General features: G+C 40.0%; 1 protein-coding gene across 5 annotated transcripts in view; it reads left to right on the top strand.

The window, feature by feature from the left end:
- Nucleotides 1-19,102, top strand: part of PRDM5 (PR/SET domain 5) — a 59,102-nt gene that overhangs the window by 12,498 nt on the left and 27,502 nt on the right. For 4 of the 5 annotated variants that reach the window (XR_001876470.1, XM_017825209.1, XM_017825208.1 and 1 more), the window contains exons 4-11: nt 4,060-4,243; nt 4,893-5,067; nt 6,207-6,299; nt 6,565-6,686; nt 8,929-9,008; nt 11,616-11,700; nt 12,958-13,115; nt 17,579-17,672. Coding sequence is in view for 4 of the 5 variants with exons in the window: in XM_017825209.1 (XP_017680698.1) it covers nt 4,060-4,243; nt 4,893-5,067; nt 6,207-6,299; nt 6,565-6,686; nt 8,929-9,008; nt 11,616-11,700; nt 12,958-13,115; nt 17,579-17,672 (991 nt within the window). In the remaining variant the exon portion in view is untranslated. Of the gene's footprint in view, nt 1-4,059; nt 4,244-4,892; nt 5,068-6,206; nt 6,300-6,564; nt 6,687-8,928; nt 9,009-11,615; nt 11,701-12,957; nt 13,116-16,096; nt 16,189-17,578; nt 17,673-19,102 lie in introns of all 5 variants that reach the window. The other variant, XM_017825210.1, reaches the window with a different exon arrangement.

Raw genomic sequence — 19,102 nt, 5'->3', positions numbered from 1 at the left:
ACTGTAACAACAGTTTAATTTTCTCACTACTGTCAAGTTAAGCTTTTGCCTGGATGTGGTTGCTTTATTGGCGTTGTGGAAACTAAAAAGATAACTATATACCTGGTTGAGTCAGGACTAATTATTTAGGTGCCTACTTGTGTTCTGAGCTAAACTCAGGTGTGGATTTAGGTGTGTGAGAAGCAGAATCATGTATTTGGCTTATAGTTTAAAATTTAATATAAAAGTGAGAGAGGTTTGAAAGGGAGTATGGTGCTTAAAATATTTCAGTAGAAAACAGAGAATTGAAGGATCTGATTATCTGATAGGATGATCATATAGTACTTGAGGATAAATTAACAAAAAGCCATTTTGTAGCCTTTGCCGTTGATCTGAACCTACCCACTTTATTTTTGCGTTTTTATAGTTGTCATTTGCAGGACTACTCTGTGGTAACGAGGTCCACTGTTGTAACTACAAATTATGTTGAAGTATGTTTCTGTTTTTCTTCTAGAAACTTCTTAGTTTCACTTGATACCCTAGTCCTTGTATACCAGTGAATAGTTGCTTTACCTCTCCTCCATGAGGAGTCTCAGGCCCTCTCAGTGATTAGCACGTCATGAGTGCAGAGGCAGTGACAGCAAGGGCAAAGCCAGGTTCACGAGAGGGAGCAGCATGAACAATTCATGGTCGCTATTGTATTTCCAATAAAATACTCAGTAAGATGACCTCAACTTCGCAATAGTTATTTTAGTGGAATATCCAGTGTGTACCAGTGGGTTTCTTGGTAAGGAAAGGGACCCCAGCAGCACCTCTGCAAAGCCATCTTGCTTCACCAGCTCCCCCAGGGGCACCTGAGTGCTCTCCATCTTGGAAAGGCATTATTATTCTGATCACATCTTTCCTAATACTGCATGCAGGACCTTTCCTGTGCTTGTGGGTTTGCCTTCTCCTGCCTTGGCCTCCGAGAACTCATCTCCACGCGTTTCCTGGATTGTGGTTTCTGCCCTCACAGACATTGCATTGCCAATATTGGTTTTACTCTGGCAAACACGACAGCCTGGAGCTGCAGGCAAAGACCTGGAAAGGGAGTGGGCTTGTTTGAGGAGGTAGCAAAAGAGAACTGGCACAACAGGTGGGCTGAAGAGCTGGCTTGGTGCCAGGAAGTTGGAGATAGAGAGAAGTCAGGTAACTTTTAAAGGAGTGGTTGTGGGCACAAGGAAACTGGATAAAGATTAAGAAGGCTGAGTTGGAGCCAGCTGGTCAAGCTCAGAAGGATGTAAAAGCCCTGCACTCCCTCAGATGACAAAAGACTATGTGCTGCTTCCTCCTGCTCCGTTTTAAGCTTTCAGAAGTGATGACATATTGGTGATGACACTTTTGGGTGATGGGCTGTCAGTGACCCCATGTTCCCTCTCAGCCTCCTCTCTTCCAAAGCACATGTGAAAGTGTGCAGCTGTATGGAACAGCCAAGAATCTGCATGGGAGAGGTGCCTGGAGTGGAGCAAAAGTGAGATAACGAGAACTGCATTTGCTGGGCAGGTGGGTGAGGCTTGCAGTGTAAAAGATGACGGCGAAGGCAGTGGGGGGGGAGAGAAACAAAGTTGAACAGTAAACCAGGAGTTGCCTGAGGGGAGGTTGTGGTGCCACCGTGACCAGCACTTGGAGTTTTCCCCCAGGACCGTTGTTGCCTGCTGGGGGTGGACATTATTAGGAAAACAGCCTGAGTGGTCTAAGCAGATGGGCAGGTGGAACAACTGCTGGTGTGTTCTTAGAAACGGGAGGATTATTAAAATTATTCCAGAGATTTTTTACTATGTTTACTGTGCTTGCATGCATGTAGATTAATGTGCTTCATGCACGTGCTGCTGGATAGGAGGGAGAGACATAATTCTTCTGTGGTTTCTGGAGAACTTCCATTGGTTTCACTGGAAATGCTGCCTTGAGGAGCTACTACAGTGTGGGTGTATCTTGATTAATTAGTGCTCTGAATACCTGGTTATTAGCATTTGTTTGGATGGAGAAGCCAGACAAATTAACCCTGGAGGACAAATGAGTTTGGATTGGGCTGGCACCAAGGCCTTTCAAAGCAATTGCAACCAAGAGCACTCAGGCACTGACAGTCCGCGGTACATCTATCATTAATCTTTTTCCTAACCAAAAGTACACAAATCGGAAAGAACCAGGATGTTTTTAGACACAGAGCTGTGAAATAAGCCCCAGATGCATGCAGAGGAAGTGCAGAGATGGTGAGGATGCAGCAGTATTGATAAGAGATTGGTTGTTGGGGTTCATGCCCCTGCTCTGTGTTAATCTGAATAATTAGTTCTGGTTGCTATTTTCCCTGATTTACTGTGTGGTGTAAGGTGTGTCCCGTGATCTAGGTGTGCTATTTGGTTCTTTAATGAGTTATGTTTGGGAGTTTATTTCTGCCTGGGATACATGGCTTTTCCTTTGTTTCTTTCAATTCTCAAAACTTTTAATTTTTAAAGTTGTTTTTTGCAAGCCAGTAATGGGTACGTGCTCCCCTTCATAAGGTTGTGTTACTTTTAGAATAAGGTTATCCTAAACAGTGATGTATTGGAGGTTTACCCCAGTGATTGTATCCTGTGTAAGTGGAAACTGAGTGTAGAAAGACCTTTTACTTTTCCTCATGTCAAGAGTTTCAGTATGTGATTTGTTTTGAGTTTAGACTGCAGTAAATTAAGGGTCTCTGCAACTTGACAGAGACATATGAAAACCAGCAACTTATAGCTGTGTGCAGAAGTTTGGTTGGGATGCTGATGGATATCTGGACTGCAGAACAGATCTAGAGAAAAAAATGCATCATTTTCTTTGTTTTCCAATGCTGCTGTTGAGATAAGGACAGAAAAGTGGTGCATCCTTGAAAGCAGCAGCTCTATCAGGTCTGCTGAATTAAGGAGGTTTCACTCTTGTGTGACAATATCTTGTGTAATATATACCAGACCTTCTACAGCTCAAGGAATTCTACATCCCTGTTGGCAGTTTGAATTAATCTTAGTATATTACAAAAATTAAAAATCATTATCTTGTCCTTGTTCAGGGAAGCTCGATACAAAATATATGGCTGGGTGCAGTGGAAAGAAGCTTCAGTTAACTTGGCTGGATGTTAATCAGATAAGCTTTAAGATTTGTGGTAGAACTTGGGAGTCTTCGCCGCATAACAACGAGTCTCCTGCAGCATTTTGGGTCGTACCTAAAGCAGTTGGTTGGCATATGGCAAAAAGAAAAGGCACCTAGGCACCTCTGAGTATCACTTTAGAAGGCAGATGGTTTTGCTATAGATTTCCCCCCTCTTAGCCCTCCACTGTGCCAACCTTGGGTATTTTAATTAAGCATTGTCAAAGACTAAAGTTGTCGGTTCATGTGACTGTTTGGAAGCTTGTTTAGTCATTGTCGAGGTGTTGGAGCTTATTGTTATGTAGTTTGTCCTGTTGTGCAGAATGTGGGCTGGATCTCTTGGCCTTTTGTGGATCCACACTGATTTAAACCAGCAGAGGGTTTGCAGTTCGTTTTCCAGATGTGCCTGCTTACTTGGTAGTGGAGACAACTGAACTGAGCAGGGTTGGAAAGCCTGCTGGAGAAGGCTGGGAATCTTGAGGAAGAGAGAAGATAACACCGTGTAAACGTGCTGCTGAAAGCTGTGTTGGAACTGATGCAGCCAACTGGGGACAGAGCTAAGCTGTGTTAATTATCTACATTTTGCTATTTTTCTAATGCTCGAATATTTCATTTTCAAACTCCGAAGTTCTTGTCAAGCAGAGTGTGGCAGGAAGAGGACTTCAGCGCTATCTTCACTTTGGTCTAAACTACAGTGAGTAGTGGAAAAGCCTCCCGGGTGAGGCAGGGGAATATTTCCCAAATACCAGGATAGTCATGCATTTTATCCATGTAGCCACGCTGGTAAAGAAGACTTAGAAAAGGCTGTTGTACCACTGTGCTCCCTGAGGAACGGAGCCAACCCTTCCATAGTTGAGGGCTGATATTAGTTCAGAGTCCCGTACTTGTGTCTGGATTTTTCTTTTCCTGAGGTAACGATTTATTGCTTGTTTGAAACAGGAAGGGGAAAATATTTTCTACCTGGCTGTGGAAGATATTGAAACAGACACAGAACTTCTGATTGGGTACTTGGACAGTGACATGGAAGAAGAGGAAGAGGAGGAGGAAGAGGTAACCGTTATGCAGGAAGTCGAAGACAGTGGCAACAATAAAGAAATGCAGCCAGCTGGTGAAAAAATTGCAGGTGAGCAAGATGTAGAAAATAGGGTGACTTGAGAGCTGAAAATAGTAACAATTTTGACTGCATAGGTTTCTTGGGTTTTGTCTGAGTTCTTGTATGACTTATCTCTTTAGTTTGACTTGAGGTTCTTTTCTGTCTAATAAGAAGGGGTAATGAGTGAGCTTAGATGTCGTAAGTAGTAACTATTAATTTTTGAACTATAGACAGAGCTTGTTTCACCTGACACAGCCTTATGAAAGCTAAGTTTTTGCTCTGAGGGGGTTACTTTCCTTCTTGCTTCGATGGGAGAGAAATAAACCTTTTCATAAAGCTGTTCAGCCAATCCTAAAGGTGAGATGTCTAAGCAAAGGAAGGTGACCTGAGCTGTTGGGGGAATTCTCAGCATCTTTGTCCGAGTAGACACAACCTGCATGACTAATTGGGGCCAACAGCCAAAGTCACACCCAGCTTAATACTTTGCCTCCATTTGCAGTAATGCTGATGGTAATCCACTCAAGATAGGCTGTTTATAATCCATTCAGAGACAGTGCCTTTTGGGAATTTCAGGATGCCATTTTGCATCATCTGTTTCTGGCAGAAAATCTCTCTTAGTGTAACCAAAATATTGCCTGAAAACTACTCTTTTCCACTGGTTTTGCCTCCAATCATGCAGATCCCCTCACCTGTAAAGAGGACCATGCATGCCCACACTGTGAATCCAGTTTTGCCAGCCAGGAGATTCTAGCTGAACATCTGCAGACTTTGCACCAAAAGCCCAGTGAGGAAAAGGAATTTAAGTGCCGAAATTGTGGAAAGAAATTCCCTGTTAAACAAGCTCTACAAAGACAGTGAGTAGAAACAGTGTTTTTTCAGGGATCATTTCAATTGATTTCACTCAATCATTTATTTGTTTGACCTAATCACAATTTAAGCTTTCATTTTTATGCTTCTGTATTTGTACTCTTACTCTACATTAGCCTTTCAATATGTTAATTTCTCATATTTTTGGGAGACTTCAATTTGAAAGGCAAAAATGCTGCTAAATTTCTATGTTTAAAAATCATACACTGTAGAGCAGACCAGAGTTGCAGTTTGGTGCAAAACTCTTGGTCTCCATCAGTGGAATATTTAGCAGTTTAAGAGATGTAATTTTTAAGCTGTGGATGTTGGTACAGAATTAAAGAAGGATTTAAAAGAAAAAAAACCCCAACTTTGGGTGATAGAAAAAACCCAAATAGAAACATGAAAGACGTGAGATTTAATAGCACCTCTTTATTGTCTTGGAGAGTGTAAATATGTGGTTTTGTTACTAAAGTCCTACACCTTACAATTTTACTTCCGTACAGAAATGTAACTGGTTTTGTGTCTTGTACATATATATATATAATTTTTATTGCAATTAAATAGATGCATTATATTTTATTATACATTTAATTACAGATGGTGCATTAGATGTTTAAGTGATTATACATAGTATGATTAATCTAACTCTCTTGTATTGGAAAGAAACACATTGCACAGGATGCACTTAAGGCTGCTCTTGTAATACATTGATCTTTTTTACATCTGAATGATGTTCATGTTCCTAGAGCTGGCAGCATCATGTGAGATCTGTGTTCTTTCATGGAAATAAATAAAATTGCATAGCAGAGAAGTATTCGGTGGAGGCAATTCAATATTTTCATTTGAACTTAGCCATGTTCCCTCCAGTCTATAGTAGAAGTTGGGTGTGTGCTGTGTATTTGCATCAAGCCAGGTAAGATTAATCCTTGTGAGGGAACAGCAGTATGATCCTGACTCTTGCTGTTTATGCCTTTGATTAGTCCCACTAAATTCCAGGAGACTTCACACGAGATAGATTCCTCACCTACTTGAAAATTTGTAGAGGTATATATATATATGTGTATATATGTTTTTAGCTACTGCAAGGCTGTTTAAGTTGTAGAATGTCCCCCTTACACTCTTTCTTCTTTTGTTTGTCTTTTAGTGTCCTGCAGTGCACAGAGAACATCAGCCCAGGAGACTCCTCCAGAAGCTTTCAGTGCTCTGTTTGCAATACTGCCTTCAGCTCAGAATCGAGGTTTTGTGTCCCAGTTGCTGGACTGCTGTCATAGCATTGCTGGGCTCCCTTTGCATGTTCTCTTTCCAGCTTGTTAGTGTGGGAATCCTAACAGGGACAGGAGTCAAATGCTTTCCTTCCTCTCTGCTGTAAGTAATGCATGAGGTGGCCTTGGAACTCTGCAGTGCAGCATGTGTTCAGCTCAGAGTACTTGCTGTGTGTCTGGTTCCTGGAGATGCTGCTCCATGTGCTGGTTTTTTTTCCCTTTGTTTGTAATTCCATATAGCTATGAGCAGCACAAGGAGGCGTGCAGAGGGGATGCCAGGTTCATCTGCAAGGCGGAAAGCTGTGGGAAGAGGTTCAAGAGTAAGGATGCCCTGAAAAAGCACAAAGAAAACGTCCACAGTGGTAAGAAAGAGCTTAATGCTTCTGCAGAGAAAACCCCCTCTAACGTGTCCCTGCCCTAAAATTTGCAAATCAGAGTAAACATTGTCTTTGGTTTCTTTTTTTAATGGATTCGTTTGTATCAAAATGAAAATTAAGAAGTAACTAATTGCAGGAGTAACTATTCCTCCTCCCCCAGGGAGAAATTACTGTAAAGCAGATGAATCATTAGTCTCCTGCAGAAAATGTAATAGGCATCTTGGGAAGCTTAAGCCAGGCAAAGGATAGATGGAGCAAAATGTTTCAGTGGTAAGGAAAATAAACCCCTTTTGGCACAGCACAAACTGCTCCAGGAAGTGGTGAGTTCTTGATTTTTTTTTGTATTTTCAGGACACAATGGGATGTCTTTCTGGAAGACATGCTTCCCAAATGATTAGGCTTGATGAGGGTGTTGCATAAAATTCTATAGCCTCTGTCATGCAGGAAGCCAGACCAGACAATCCACTAGTCCTCTTAGGCCCTGGTGTTTTTGTATCAGTGCACGGCAGATCAATAGTTTTCAAGCAAACTTGATTCTCTTTTTTTCTTCATGAAAGGGCAAAATACTGCTTTCAGGTCCACAATGCAGGTCTCAGTCCTGGCATTCTGTTCTCTGCATGTCCCATCTCCATGTCAGTGGAAGATCCCTACTGTGGGGACAAGCAGAATTCCAGAGTGCACAGAAAAGTTGTGTGTATTAGTTGATGATGGCACCACTGAGATGCATTTTAAGACTTTCATTACGTGAAATCGCTTTCTCCTGACAAACCATTGCATAATCATACAAAAAATACCTTCCATAATCATTCTTATAAAAGGTTATCTCCTTTTTTCAGTATCAGTAAGAATTTTTTCATCCATGAGCACTGTTACGTTTAGGCTTAGCTTTGGTCAGTTATGTAGGGCTATATGAAATCCACAGTTCTCTTGAATCACTCCAGACATGACTGAGAGCAGATACCTGGAGGATATTTTTGCGCTGCCCACACAATGAGCAGAGCTTTTATTTTACCCCTTGGCAGTTGTAGAAGTCACAAGTGGTGTTGGTGAAGGAAGGAAAAGAACCTGCTGCTGCTGGGGGACACTTCTAGAATTCCTTCCTGCCTCGTGTTCCCTGGAGCCAAGGGAAAGTAGAAGGGATTGTTGTGTGTTCCCTATTTTGCAAAGCTATTAACAGATACTCCCTGCTACCTTCCTTTCCTCTGAAAAGGTCTCATTAATGTCCTTGTGAGTTGAAGGACTAAGTGTATTCCTGTGTTGTGTGTGTATTTGCATATGTAAACGCTTGTCATAAGTCTTATAACAGCAAATGCATTTGTGAGATTTGATACTTCTTTTACACTACACATTTAATTATTGAACCAATGGATGGACAGGGTGCATTGTAGTAAGAAGAATCAACATAGTAGGAATTCTTCCTCTTTGGTCTGTGTCCATTCTTTTTAGTGTTCAGTGTAGCATGAACATTTTTTACGTAAGCTAGGAACTCTCCTGCATGGGCTTGTAGTTATAAACAAAGAATTAGGCTTATAGTGGCTTTTTATTGTAGTAAAATGGCTTTGTGGGTTACTAAAATGAATTTCTAAAGGTAAGTAATAGATAGAACCGATTAAGTGGTCTGTCACTTTTTAAAAGAGCTGTGAAAAGGGAAAGAAAATACATCTGGTATCTGACCTGTAGCTGGTTTGTAATTTACATTTTAGATGAGATTCGAGTTCGTGATCTGGTGCCAATAGGATTTCCCTGTTTTGTTCATTTAAAGACCATTAATGAGATATTATTTTATACAGTAGGATGATTAATGCTTTCTAAATAAACAAGGATGGTAAATGGTGGCTTTGACTTCAGTTTGGGATATTTTTTTGTCATTGCTGCACTAAGTCCTGTATTGACTTTGGAAAAAATGAACTGTTCAGTTATGCAGTGAGTTGTTCCTAGATGTGAATTGTGCTCTTCATATGGGATTGGTGAGGTATGATAACATCTATTTGAAGGGTTTTTTTTCTTTATTGTTCTAGTTTTCTTGATTTACATTCCATCAGTAACTGGTTTGTTGGACACCCACAGAGAACTCCTGACATGGAACACTTTGAAGATGGGCTACAAATGTGAAAAATCTTATGTCAGTCCAATGACCTGTGAAAAGTCACAGGCTCAGTGGAAATATTTGGGTTCTTTCTTAGCACTTCCTTTTTAAGATGTTGGTGGTATTTTGTTTCTGTTTCAGGAAATTCTAGGAAGAAGCTGATGTGTTCAGTGTGCAATAAGAAATGTTCCTCAGCAACAAATCTCCAAGAGCATCGAAAGGTCAGTGAGATGAAGGCTGGCTCACAGCAGGCATTGACTTCCCTGAGCTTCGAGGCTGTGCTGCTCAGCTCACTTGAAAGCTGCTGTCATGCAAGCCTTTGGGTAATCTGCCATGGTTGCAAACCCAGCAAATTACAGTGGGGGGGCTTATTTTTGTAATCGCACTCGGTTAAACCAAAGATCTTCCTAAAGTTTTAGTGCATCTTGTACCCAATGCAAGTATGTTTGTGCTTGTGTCATTTATGCAGCCCAGCATTAAGGCAGAGCTGCCCACTGCTCTTCAGCATTCTTAAACACTAAGCTTAAAGTGTGTTATGTAATACAGAGACCGTAAAGTAGATTCATAAGCCTTCAGTTTTTGTGTAGAATATGGTCACTGCTTTCTGACATACCACTAAGGTGTTATTTGTATTGGAGTTACAGAGGAGTAAAAAAAACATCTTCCCCAACTCCAAATTTTTAATGTCTTTTTGTTTATGCACATAATCTTTTATAACCAGAACAGGAGGGGTTAACAGTTTGAAAACCATCTATTGGAAGTAAGGGTGTTCATACAGAAATACAGATGGACTATGAATATGAGATTCTGAAGCCATTATACCCAGAGGAAGTCCCTGCAAGATTAATTTGATAAATCACTAAAACCCAGGAGATTCTGTTTTTGCAAAAAGCTGCATTGTCCTGTTTATCAGATTAACTGTAAGTCTTTAATAATGCCCTGGTTATAACCTGAATCCATTGAGGATATAGATGATATCAATTAAAATATGTTGTTGCAAAGGAAATGATGAGGCCCCTCCTTTTAAATTTGTTTTTCTCCTTGCCTGTGTTACTTGTCCTTTCTAGTCTAACTTTGTTACTCCTCAGATCAAATCATGGTGTGCCTTGCCACACATGTAATTAAAAGCTTTATGCATTGGTACACCTTTCACACATCAGGCCCTGAAAATGCAGAATATCCTGGTTAGTGTGTCCATTTTATTAAAATGTTTGTTCTGTTTCAGTAGTTGTAATTCTGTGCAGACACTGTCACACACACTAACAAGCTTCTCAAATAGCATTGGACATGTCAGCTGAGCACTTACTCATCTTGAGAATGACCATGAAGATTTCATGCATCTAACTTTTTCTCTTTTTAAATATCCAGAAAATAGATGTTCCAGGTTCACTCACATCAGGTAGTGAAGGAGATTGCACATAGTAGGGCTCATGCTTGTCTGTCTGCTTGAATTACTTTGCTTTTGTGGGAAGTGAGGCAGGATCATCATTGCCAGAAATATTTATACAGGCAATAAAACCAGTAAGAAACCAATAGGTGAAACTGGGAGAAAGATGATTTTTTTTCTCCACACATTTCCTGTCAATGTAAAGAACTAAAAGCAGAGAATAGAAAGGTAGAGTGTAACAAAAAATCAGCCCAAACAACAGAAAGAGATAAATGTGATCAACACAGAGAAGGGAGGTGAAGAGGGTGGCTGTAAGGGATTGACGTATGTTTACTTTCTGAAGACATGATCTTTCATGCCATCTTTTATTTCAACTCATTTTTAACTTTGTGTGTCTTGTGCCTTGCTTTTTTTTTAAATTCAAGGAAATGTAGGACTGTGTATATCCACTGGTTCTCTTTTGTCTTATCCTTCAGTTGTAATTACTGTCTTCTATCTGATATTTACAGTAGTCCATGATTTGGGCTGTTAAGTGATATGATAGTATAAACAAAATTAAATTCCCAGCAACACAACTGAGGAAATGCTGCACAGGAGCTTGCAGAAGACTGGGTAAAAGAATGAACGAGTTTGTTGTAAGATTTCCTTTCTGTAAGTTTGTGGTAGAACAAATAAAACACCATCTGAACTGTATTCTGAGACTTAGGTTCTGAAGTTCGAGTAAAATGTAAAGTTCAGTCGCTCAACAAAGATAATAATGAGCAAGGAAGCAAGGGGACTTTTAATCTTCACCGGTGCAGATTCTTGCTAAAGGATTCCTTTTAATATAAGGGTCTCCTGTTTTGGAATTTGAGTTGCTCACAGAACTTAAACTTAGAAGTGAGCACATATATGGGAGTAGCCCAGCATTTTGTCCTTGATGACCTTATGTGCTCCAGTGTTGAAAATACTGCATTTACTGTTTGAGACACTGCTGCTTCTCCACTGTCTTGTATCTAAAAGCATTTAAGAGAAACAAGCCTGCAAGAGTTTGGTAGTTCTTGTGTTTTAAAATTCATACAGAAGCTATGAAGTGGTTTCTGTGTTGTTTTTACCAATAGGACTAGAAGGAAGTGTTCTGAGAAGTTATTCTGCATCTTTTTTGGTGCTTTCCTAATAATGGTATTTTGAAAGGATCTGATAGTTAGAAACACAGGTTATGAAAATTTGCAGCATTGTTGTAGTGATAATTTTTTGTTTGCAATTATGAATTTTTATTTTTTTGGGAGATGATGTTTTTCACCAAGGGACCAGCAAAGGGGAAATCACAGAATGTTTATGAGAATTAGTATGGCAACTGGCTAATAAATAGTTACAGCTTGTTAGGGACTTTCTGTATATGTAAGATGCATGATCTTGTTTGAGGCATGCATTTAATTGTTGTTAAACACTCATTTTGCAGGTCCACGAGATCTTTGAGTGTCAGGAGTGTGACAAGAAATTTATTTCAGCAAACCAACTAAAACGCCACATGATAACTCACTCAGGTAATGTACAAAAATAACTCAAACCCATGGATATGTACTTAATGGATATTGAATTTTACCTGAACTAGTTTCTTATAGAAGGCTTGATGAAATCTACGCTGTGCTGAGCTGGTCAAGCAAATCTCAGGTTCCAAGGAAACCATCTAAGCTATCCTATCAAAGCCTTTTAAAAATCCAGGTGTAATGCCGTGTTCTTCTCCCTATTGCTGCTTTGTCAAGCTGTTTTGTTGTGCCAGCTGGGGAAGATGAGGTCAGTGAGGTGGGATGGGGCAAAAGATGGTTACGTGGCATAGAGAGGAGGGGAAAAACCAGACAGCAAAGAGGATGGGAGCTGGGGCGTGCTGCCAGTGATCTGTGGTCAAAAGGGAAACATTCGTGTTTGTACTGGTGGGGCCGTGTGCACGTAGTTTCTGGTCAGAGGAAAGCAGCTCATGCTCCAGGCCGTTCCATAGACCACCCAAATATTTCCTTGTGCCCGTGCTCAGCCGGCACAGGTCACTGTGAGCAGGGAGTGGCTGGTCCCTGGGGTTGGCAGTGTGACACAGATCGGCTCTGCCAGGTTTTTCTGGTCTCTGCAACCCGGCGTTTTCTGTGTCCTTCACCGCTGATTAGAAACATCAACCAACACAATGGGAGCACAAACATCCTTCTGTCAAACGCATTAGCATTGAAACAAATGCAGGTTTTTACAGCTGCACGGCTGCTTACAACTGAACTATTTTCTTGGTATCAGTCCACACCAAAAGCTCTTTTCTCACAACATAATCTGTATCTCAGAGGCTCCTGGCTTTCTTCTGACACTTTTGGATGAGCATTAGTGTAGTTAAGTTGCAGTCACCAGTTGAAGCACAAAGGCTTTTTGCATAGGAACTCTTGGTTTTGGAAGCTAATATGTATATTGTTAATTAAGATTTAAAACATTTAAACTGTCATGCCCTCTTTCACATTTGTAATCTGGAAACAGAGTTTTCCTCTTTGAAGTCATTCTCTTTTGATTTAAGCTAATTAATCAGAATTTAGTTTTAGCAATGAGTATTGCAAAGAATGTGCCAATTTCTTGAGATACACCATGGCTCATCTTTTGTGAAGTGACTTAACTGTCTAACATAAAGGGCATTAGATGTCTTTCTAATTGGTTTAATCTTAATTGGGTTGACTTAATTGCAAAAATCTCTCTGAGGAGATGACTGTCTCTGCCTTTCATCTTCTCCCCCTGTATAAACAGGAGATTAAATGTCCCCCACTCATTTTCTGCAGAAAAACGCCCCTACACCTGCGAGGTTTGCAATAAGTCCTTCAAACGACTTGATCAAGTGACTGCACACAAAATAATACACAGTGAAGATAAACCTTATAAATGCAAGCTTTGTGGAAAGGGATTTGCCCACAGAAATGTTTACAAGAATCACAAGAAGGTAAAGCACTCTGCTGTTGTTGTTTACAGGTCTGCCAGCCTCAGATTTGCAGATTTTTTTTTTTCTTCTTTTAAGTGGTTGATCATTAAGCTCTGCCATGCTTATAAACATGGGATTAAAGTATTGGAGAACGTAGTGCTAGTGTTCTTTGTTATATCCAAAGTCTTAAAATACTAAATCAGCTCTAGTAAACAAAAAAGTTAAATAGGCAGAAGTAAATCACAGTTGCTTGGTTAAAAGCATCAAATAAATCCCATTTTGAATTTTCTGGTTTTTTTTTTTTTATCGTTTTGTTTTGGTGGGGGTTTTTGGTTTTGTTTTTTTTTTTAAATACTAGGTTACCAAGTTAAAAGTGTAATTGATTTAAAATATCTTCAAATTTATTTTTTTTAAAAATACCACAATTGAATAAAACTGAGTGTAGTCCTCTTGAAGTCATTGTTGGACTTAGCAGCAGATGCTTTCAAACTACACTAGATTTAAACCTGGTAGTGTTCACACAGTAAAACAACACCAGAAGAAAGGTTACCTGAAAAATAGGCTCACAAAGGGATGTTCTGCTTGTGTTGATTTAAGCTCAAATCTGCTTGGCCTAATTTCTGTAATGCCTGTCACTAGTTTTAACCTGGGTTTAAATTTTTCATGGCAAGTCTGTATCCGTGACTGCTGTTTCAGAATTACAAGGCTGTAAAAAAAAAAAAAAACAAGCTCCACCCCAATATCCCCATACTTACAAGTCTTTCACAGTTTGGCTCGTGTTCTCTGCCATCTGGGAATTTGGCACAGGATCTTTGCACCATCTCTTGCCCTTGGAGCCATAAATCCTGTCAGAGCAGTACTAATGCCCCTTGCAGGATGGAGTGGTGATGACTGTCTCCCAGGGAAAGCACACAGCAGCCTGCTGAAGGACAAGATTAGCTCCCAAACGCGCTGTCATTGCATTTTATGTCTTAGGCTTCAAGAAAACAGGACAGAATCTCACAGAGTGGATGTATTCTAGGGAAAATGCATAAAATATCACCTAGAAAGATACTTCTTTATCTTAAATTAATATTTTTTTACACGTTTCCTTGTGTTAATTTGCCATTGGTGACTGGTAGGGAGTTTGGGTTGAAAATGGACTTGAGGATTAAGTATGAATGAGTAAACACTTTGACCCAATTCTGTGTTTAAAGCAGCAGCACCACTAGCATAAGAAAGGATTAGAGGCTCCACTTAATGGGGAAAATCTTAAAATTCAGAGAGATTTAGAGAGTACCTAATTTTGACAGAATTCCTTAAAGCATGTTGGAATGCTTGTTTCCTGAACCTGTTTGCACGTAGTACTGGCTGTAAATCACCTCTGTCCTATAGTGAGAGAAACTTATTCCTGTGTTTACATAAAGATTCCCCAAACAGCTGTAATATTCCCCCATCCACATGCAGGCCTCTACACACACTTGTTCCATGAAGAGATGAACAGGAGAGGCAGGAGACTGACAGAGATGGCCTGAATTAATTTTTTTTTTTAGGCATGCCTCTCTCCATTGAGTAAACAATGTGAGGAGAGGTAGGAGACAAGAGGGGAGTATGGATGTGTATGCACAAAAACCAGTTGTCACATGGATAACTCAAGGATGTGGTGGGTTGGGATGCTAAAACAGATTTAAGTGCCATGATTTTGGGAAGGCTTCTAGGGGAAGAGGACAATAGTTGTTTTGCTTGTTTGCAGGAATGTGGAAACAAACCTTTTGTTATCTATCATACTTCTATATATTTCTTCAGCTTGGGGTTTTAATGGTTTTTTAGCTGTGTATTCCTTTAAGAGGTCCTCCTAAGTTTAATTTTCTTTTTGAAGGAGAAAAGTTGAACTCTAAATAATTTCAGGGTGCTTTTTTTGAGTTCTAATTACTAGTTAGTAGCAGGGAGCTTTGAAACCTGCAGTAGGAATGATGGGTATAGTAGTTAAAAACATTTAAATCAACAGCATTTCGCAGCAGACAGGCCTTAAAGTTTGATAGCAACATGTTTAAAAAAACACTTGGGGGTTTGCAGCAGGCCTCCATCCTTTTTATATATTACAAGTAGCAAAATAGAGCTACATTTTGTGCCTTTGAATTCCTGATTTATGTGGAAACTTGTTGGTGTTGTTTCTCTGGTTCCTTTATGGGGGTTATTTAACCTGATTTTGTGTTGGAAGTATCAGAATAAAGGTGGCTCCCACAGCATGTGCTTTTAAACGTCTTTTAGATGTGTGTGTATGTTGGGTCATTTCAAAGGTGCCTGTGACAAGGCAAGGCAATAATATCTGAAATGAGGAGGTAAATGGAGTGTGGGATTGTGCTGCAGATAAAAGCAGTCACCTCTCATGCGGGTTGGATTGGATGAGGGTGCATGCTCTGAGCCATATAATGCAGATTACCTCCTTCCAGGAGATGTTTTTGTTCCATCTGCTCCTTTGTTGCCGTGTGTAGAGGATGAGTTCAGAGAATAAACTATGAGGATATGACAGTGAGCAGAAATAGGTCATCAGACGCAGGATTTTAGAGGGTTTACGGTTAATCCAGGGTTGTTTGGTCCTGGGGAGTGTAATGATTTGAAACAACTGTATTCCATCAGTTTATCTGTTGGGAATAAATAGCCTTGGGCTGGGCTTAAGCCTCCACAGATGCTGTGGTAGGAAAGGCTGCCACAAAATACTCCCTAAGAGCCCGTGCTCAGTTGCTGCAGATCATCCGTGTCCCCTTGCATGAGGTTATGCCTAGGTAGGTGGTTTTCTTTGTAGTGAAGTTAAGATGTGCACATCAATACATATATTGTGATAAGAAGACCAGGAGAACTCTGTACAGTTCTGTACAAATCAGTGTGCTCTTCAGAACTATCACTCAGGTGGTGAGTGCTCTAAAGCAGGGCATTTTTTTCAATAACCAGCATGAACTTTGCGCTCGTGGAAAGTGCCAGATTGACAGCTCTGGAGACTGAACCCTTCTATTTATCCACAGAACAGGTACAGCACAGACAGCAGCACTGCCAGCTTCCCCACAGTGTCTCCTCACTATGTCTCAGCCCTGTTCTGGAGGAACCCCCTGTTGAGGTGAGAAGGTAGTTCAGTCTCTTCATGTCCTGTCAATCCTTGGCCTGACTGCCCAGGCTGTGAGCAGGGTGGCAACTCATGCAAACTGGGATGGAAACCTGTAGGACCTGGGCTGAAACATTCAGCAGATTTCATGTAGCAGGAGTTACATGAAATATTCCACACATTTGATGGTTCTCCAGTTGCCTTTTTGCTTTAAGGGACATAGACTGAGGTCAAGGAACTGACTTTGAATCCAAAGCCTCTCTGTACCATTGCAGTACTCATGTTTTGGTACTATGTGTGTCTAAGAGGACATTGGAGTTAAAATCCCCGCAGTCCCCTTTTTCTCCACAGTTGAAGGGATAGCTATAATGGTTGTAGGGTATTTTGAATAGCAAAAATAGATTATATAAATATGTGCTATGCTAATATTTTCCCTTAGTCTAATTAACTCGTTTACCTAATTTCCTGCATATTATAAAACACTGACTGTCCGTCCCCTTTTCCTCCTGGCACTGCAGCTTCTAATAAGGTCCTTGTGAACTAATACAATACTGAGACACTGGTGCTTTAAAAACCTGCTTTCTTTTGCAAAAATAGTAGGAAATTGGGTAGATAATAAGTTGTACAGATTAATTTGCTATCTACAGTGGGATAGTAGTTAATAACTCTATGAAACAGGGAAAGTGCTTTGAAATGTATAAAAGTAGAATAAAGCTGGATGTTTACCAAGCTCCAGAAAAGAAATTTGCTTCAGCAACCCTGTAGTTTGGGAGATTCCTCCCAGCTTAGTCTTTTATTTTATTCATGGCTTTGAGGCTGTTTTTCAGCTACAGCAAATTCTTCTACAGCCAACAAAAATCTCAGTATTGATGCTTCCATGGCTTTGGGGGTTTTTTTGAGGTTTTGTGGGTTTTGTGTGTTGTGGGGATTTTTTGGTTTTTTTTAACAGAAGAGACTGAAACAAGGATATGTAAGGCTATTGTCATGATTTGAGAAATTTTCTTTGCCAAAGGTTAGGTACTCTCTTGAGCATCAGATCAATGGTAACTTCAAAAAAGGGGTTTGTGTGCATGTTTTAAAGCATTTATTCGTATTAATAAGTACTCCAGGCCAGTGTTAGTACAGATAAAGCAATTCAACTGAGCTTGTAGGTTTTTTCCCTGGTTATTCTGTATTTTTGTCTCTGTTTACATGCACACCTCATGTGACAGTTCTGAGGACTGGGAAGGCACAGTTATTCAGTGGCTACTGTGCTGACTTCCAGGATTCTGGATCATGGCAGAACAATTGTTTTAAATCTTCATCCCCTCCTGAATCCAGTCCAGAAAATTAGCTATAATTGCTATAATGACAACTAATTGATTTCCGTGAGCCTTTCCCCTGACATGTTGTCTTTCATCTGCAGACACATTCTGAGGAGAGACCGTTCCAGTGTGAGGAGTGCAAGGCTTTGTTCCGAACCCCGTTCTCCCTCCAAAGGCATCTGTTAATCCATAACAGTAAGTGCTAAGTCAGAGAGGAAAAAGGGCTTCCTCAGTTCTCACCCTCCATGGAGAAAAACAGACATATGGCACCTTGCTCCAGTATGCAACTTGCTGTGTTAAATTGGTATTAAGTTTCAACTCTAACCCCAGGCAGTTAGAAAATTCAGAACCAAATTCAAACCTTGTCTTTAAATGCACTTAAATGCAAATCCAAATATGCTGTAGAAAATCTAGCAATGATTTGAGGTCTGACGACAAGAGATTTATTTCTGCACTCAGTGAGATAGTGTTACCTCCATTTTAAGAAAGAAGAAGTGGAAACAGAGATAACTTGGTGACTTACTCAGCTTTTGTGGGTAATCCAGTTTAGAGCTGGACGCTGAGATTGTCTCTTCTGTGCCAGCCCAGGCTCATGTTTCCTGCCCTGGCATAGAACTAACAGCTCAGAGAAATGCTGTGCCCATTTTACCTCATGAGTAACTTGTTCTTGGCATTCTGTCCTAATTTTAACTGACTGTATGAAAGTTCATTTTTGGTGGAATTTTCTCCTTCTTTAATATTTGCAGAACCCAAACTGCCATTCAACCCTGTGAACATCAGCAGTTTATGTTTTAGAAAATACTCATCTAAAATCCCTGTAGCTTAGAAGGCAGTACTTAGATTTGGGAAATTTTCACATTGTTATAACTAAGAAACCAACAAAACTTTCTTTTTTTAATCTCATATAACAGTGTTTCTGTTAGATGAATTATTGGAGTTCATGTTCAGTTTGTTCTTTTACTGTTGTCTTTCAAACCTTCTGCAATTTTATAAGGCTGTGGATTTTGTAAATTTTTTTCCAATGATTAATGTTAAAAATGATGAGGGAAAAGTTAAAAGCGTCTTCAGTAATGTATATTCTAATAAAAAGCATTTGCAGACTATCCAAAAGCTGTAATTCACAGTGTGTAGAATTGTAGGCCTTGGCGAAGGTCTCACTAAAAACATCTCTTTGACTTTTTTTTAAGAGGATGGGAGCTCAGGAAATTTGAGATTCTAAGTTAGGACTGTGATTTGTGGCAGATCTAGCTGTTCCTGAAACACCACTATAAAGAAAGAAGAGGAACAGGCCAGAATTTCTAAATGGATTTAGCTGCCTTTACCTATCTGTGCTGCAGGAAAAAGAAATGGTTTGTGAAACTCAAAACTTCTAGGAAAAATCAAACTTCAGCCTACAACACAGATTTTTTAATTTAATATCCCCGTGTTGTTTTAGAAGCAAACATGCTGCAGGTTGATGTAGAATTGCTTAAATTTTACCTCACAAACGACTTAGTGGAAAAAATTATATTTCATAAACTCCCTTTTCAGGTGTTTCTGTCTTGCAATGCAAAAAGGAGTCAAGGATGTAACTCTGGAAGTTCAAGATCAGCCATGTCCATTTGTTGAGAAGGACATCATCCTTT

The sequence above is a fragment of the Lepidothrix coronata genome, unplaced genomic scaffold (assembly GCF_001604755.1).
Source record: "Lepidothrix coronata isolate B3197 unplaced genomic scaffold, Lepidothrix_coronata-1.0 Scaffold116, whole genome shotgun sequence".
NCBI classification, from domain to species: domain Eukaryota; kingdom Metazoa; phylum Chordata; class Aves; order Passeriformes; family Pipridae; genus Lepidothrix; species Lepidothrix coronata.
The sequence above is the reverse complement of the archived record's forward strand: the minus strand, read 5'-3'. Positions and strand labels throughout refer to the sequence as shown.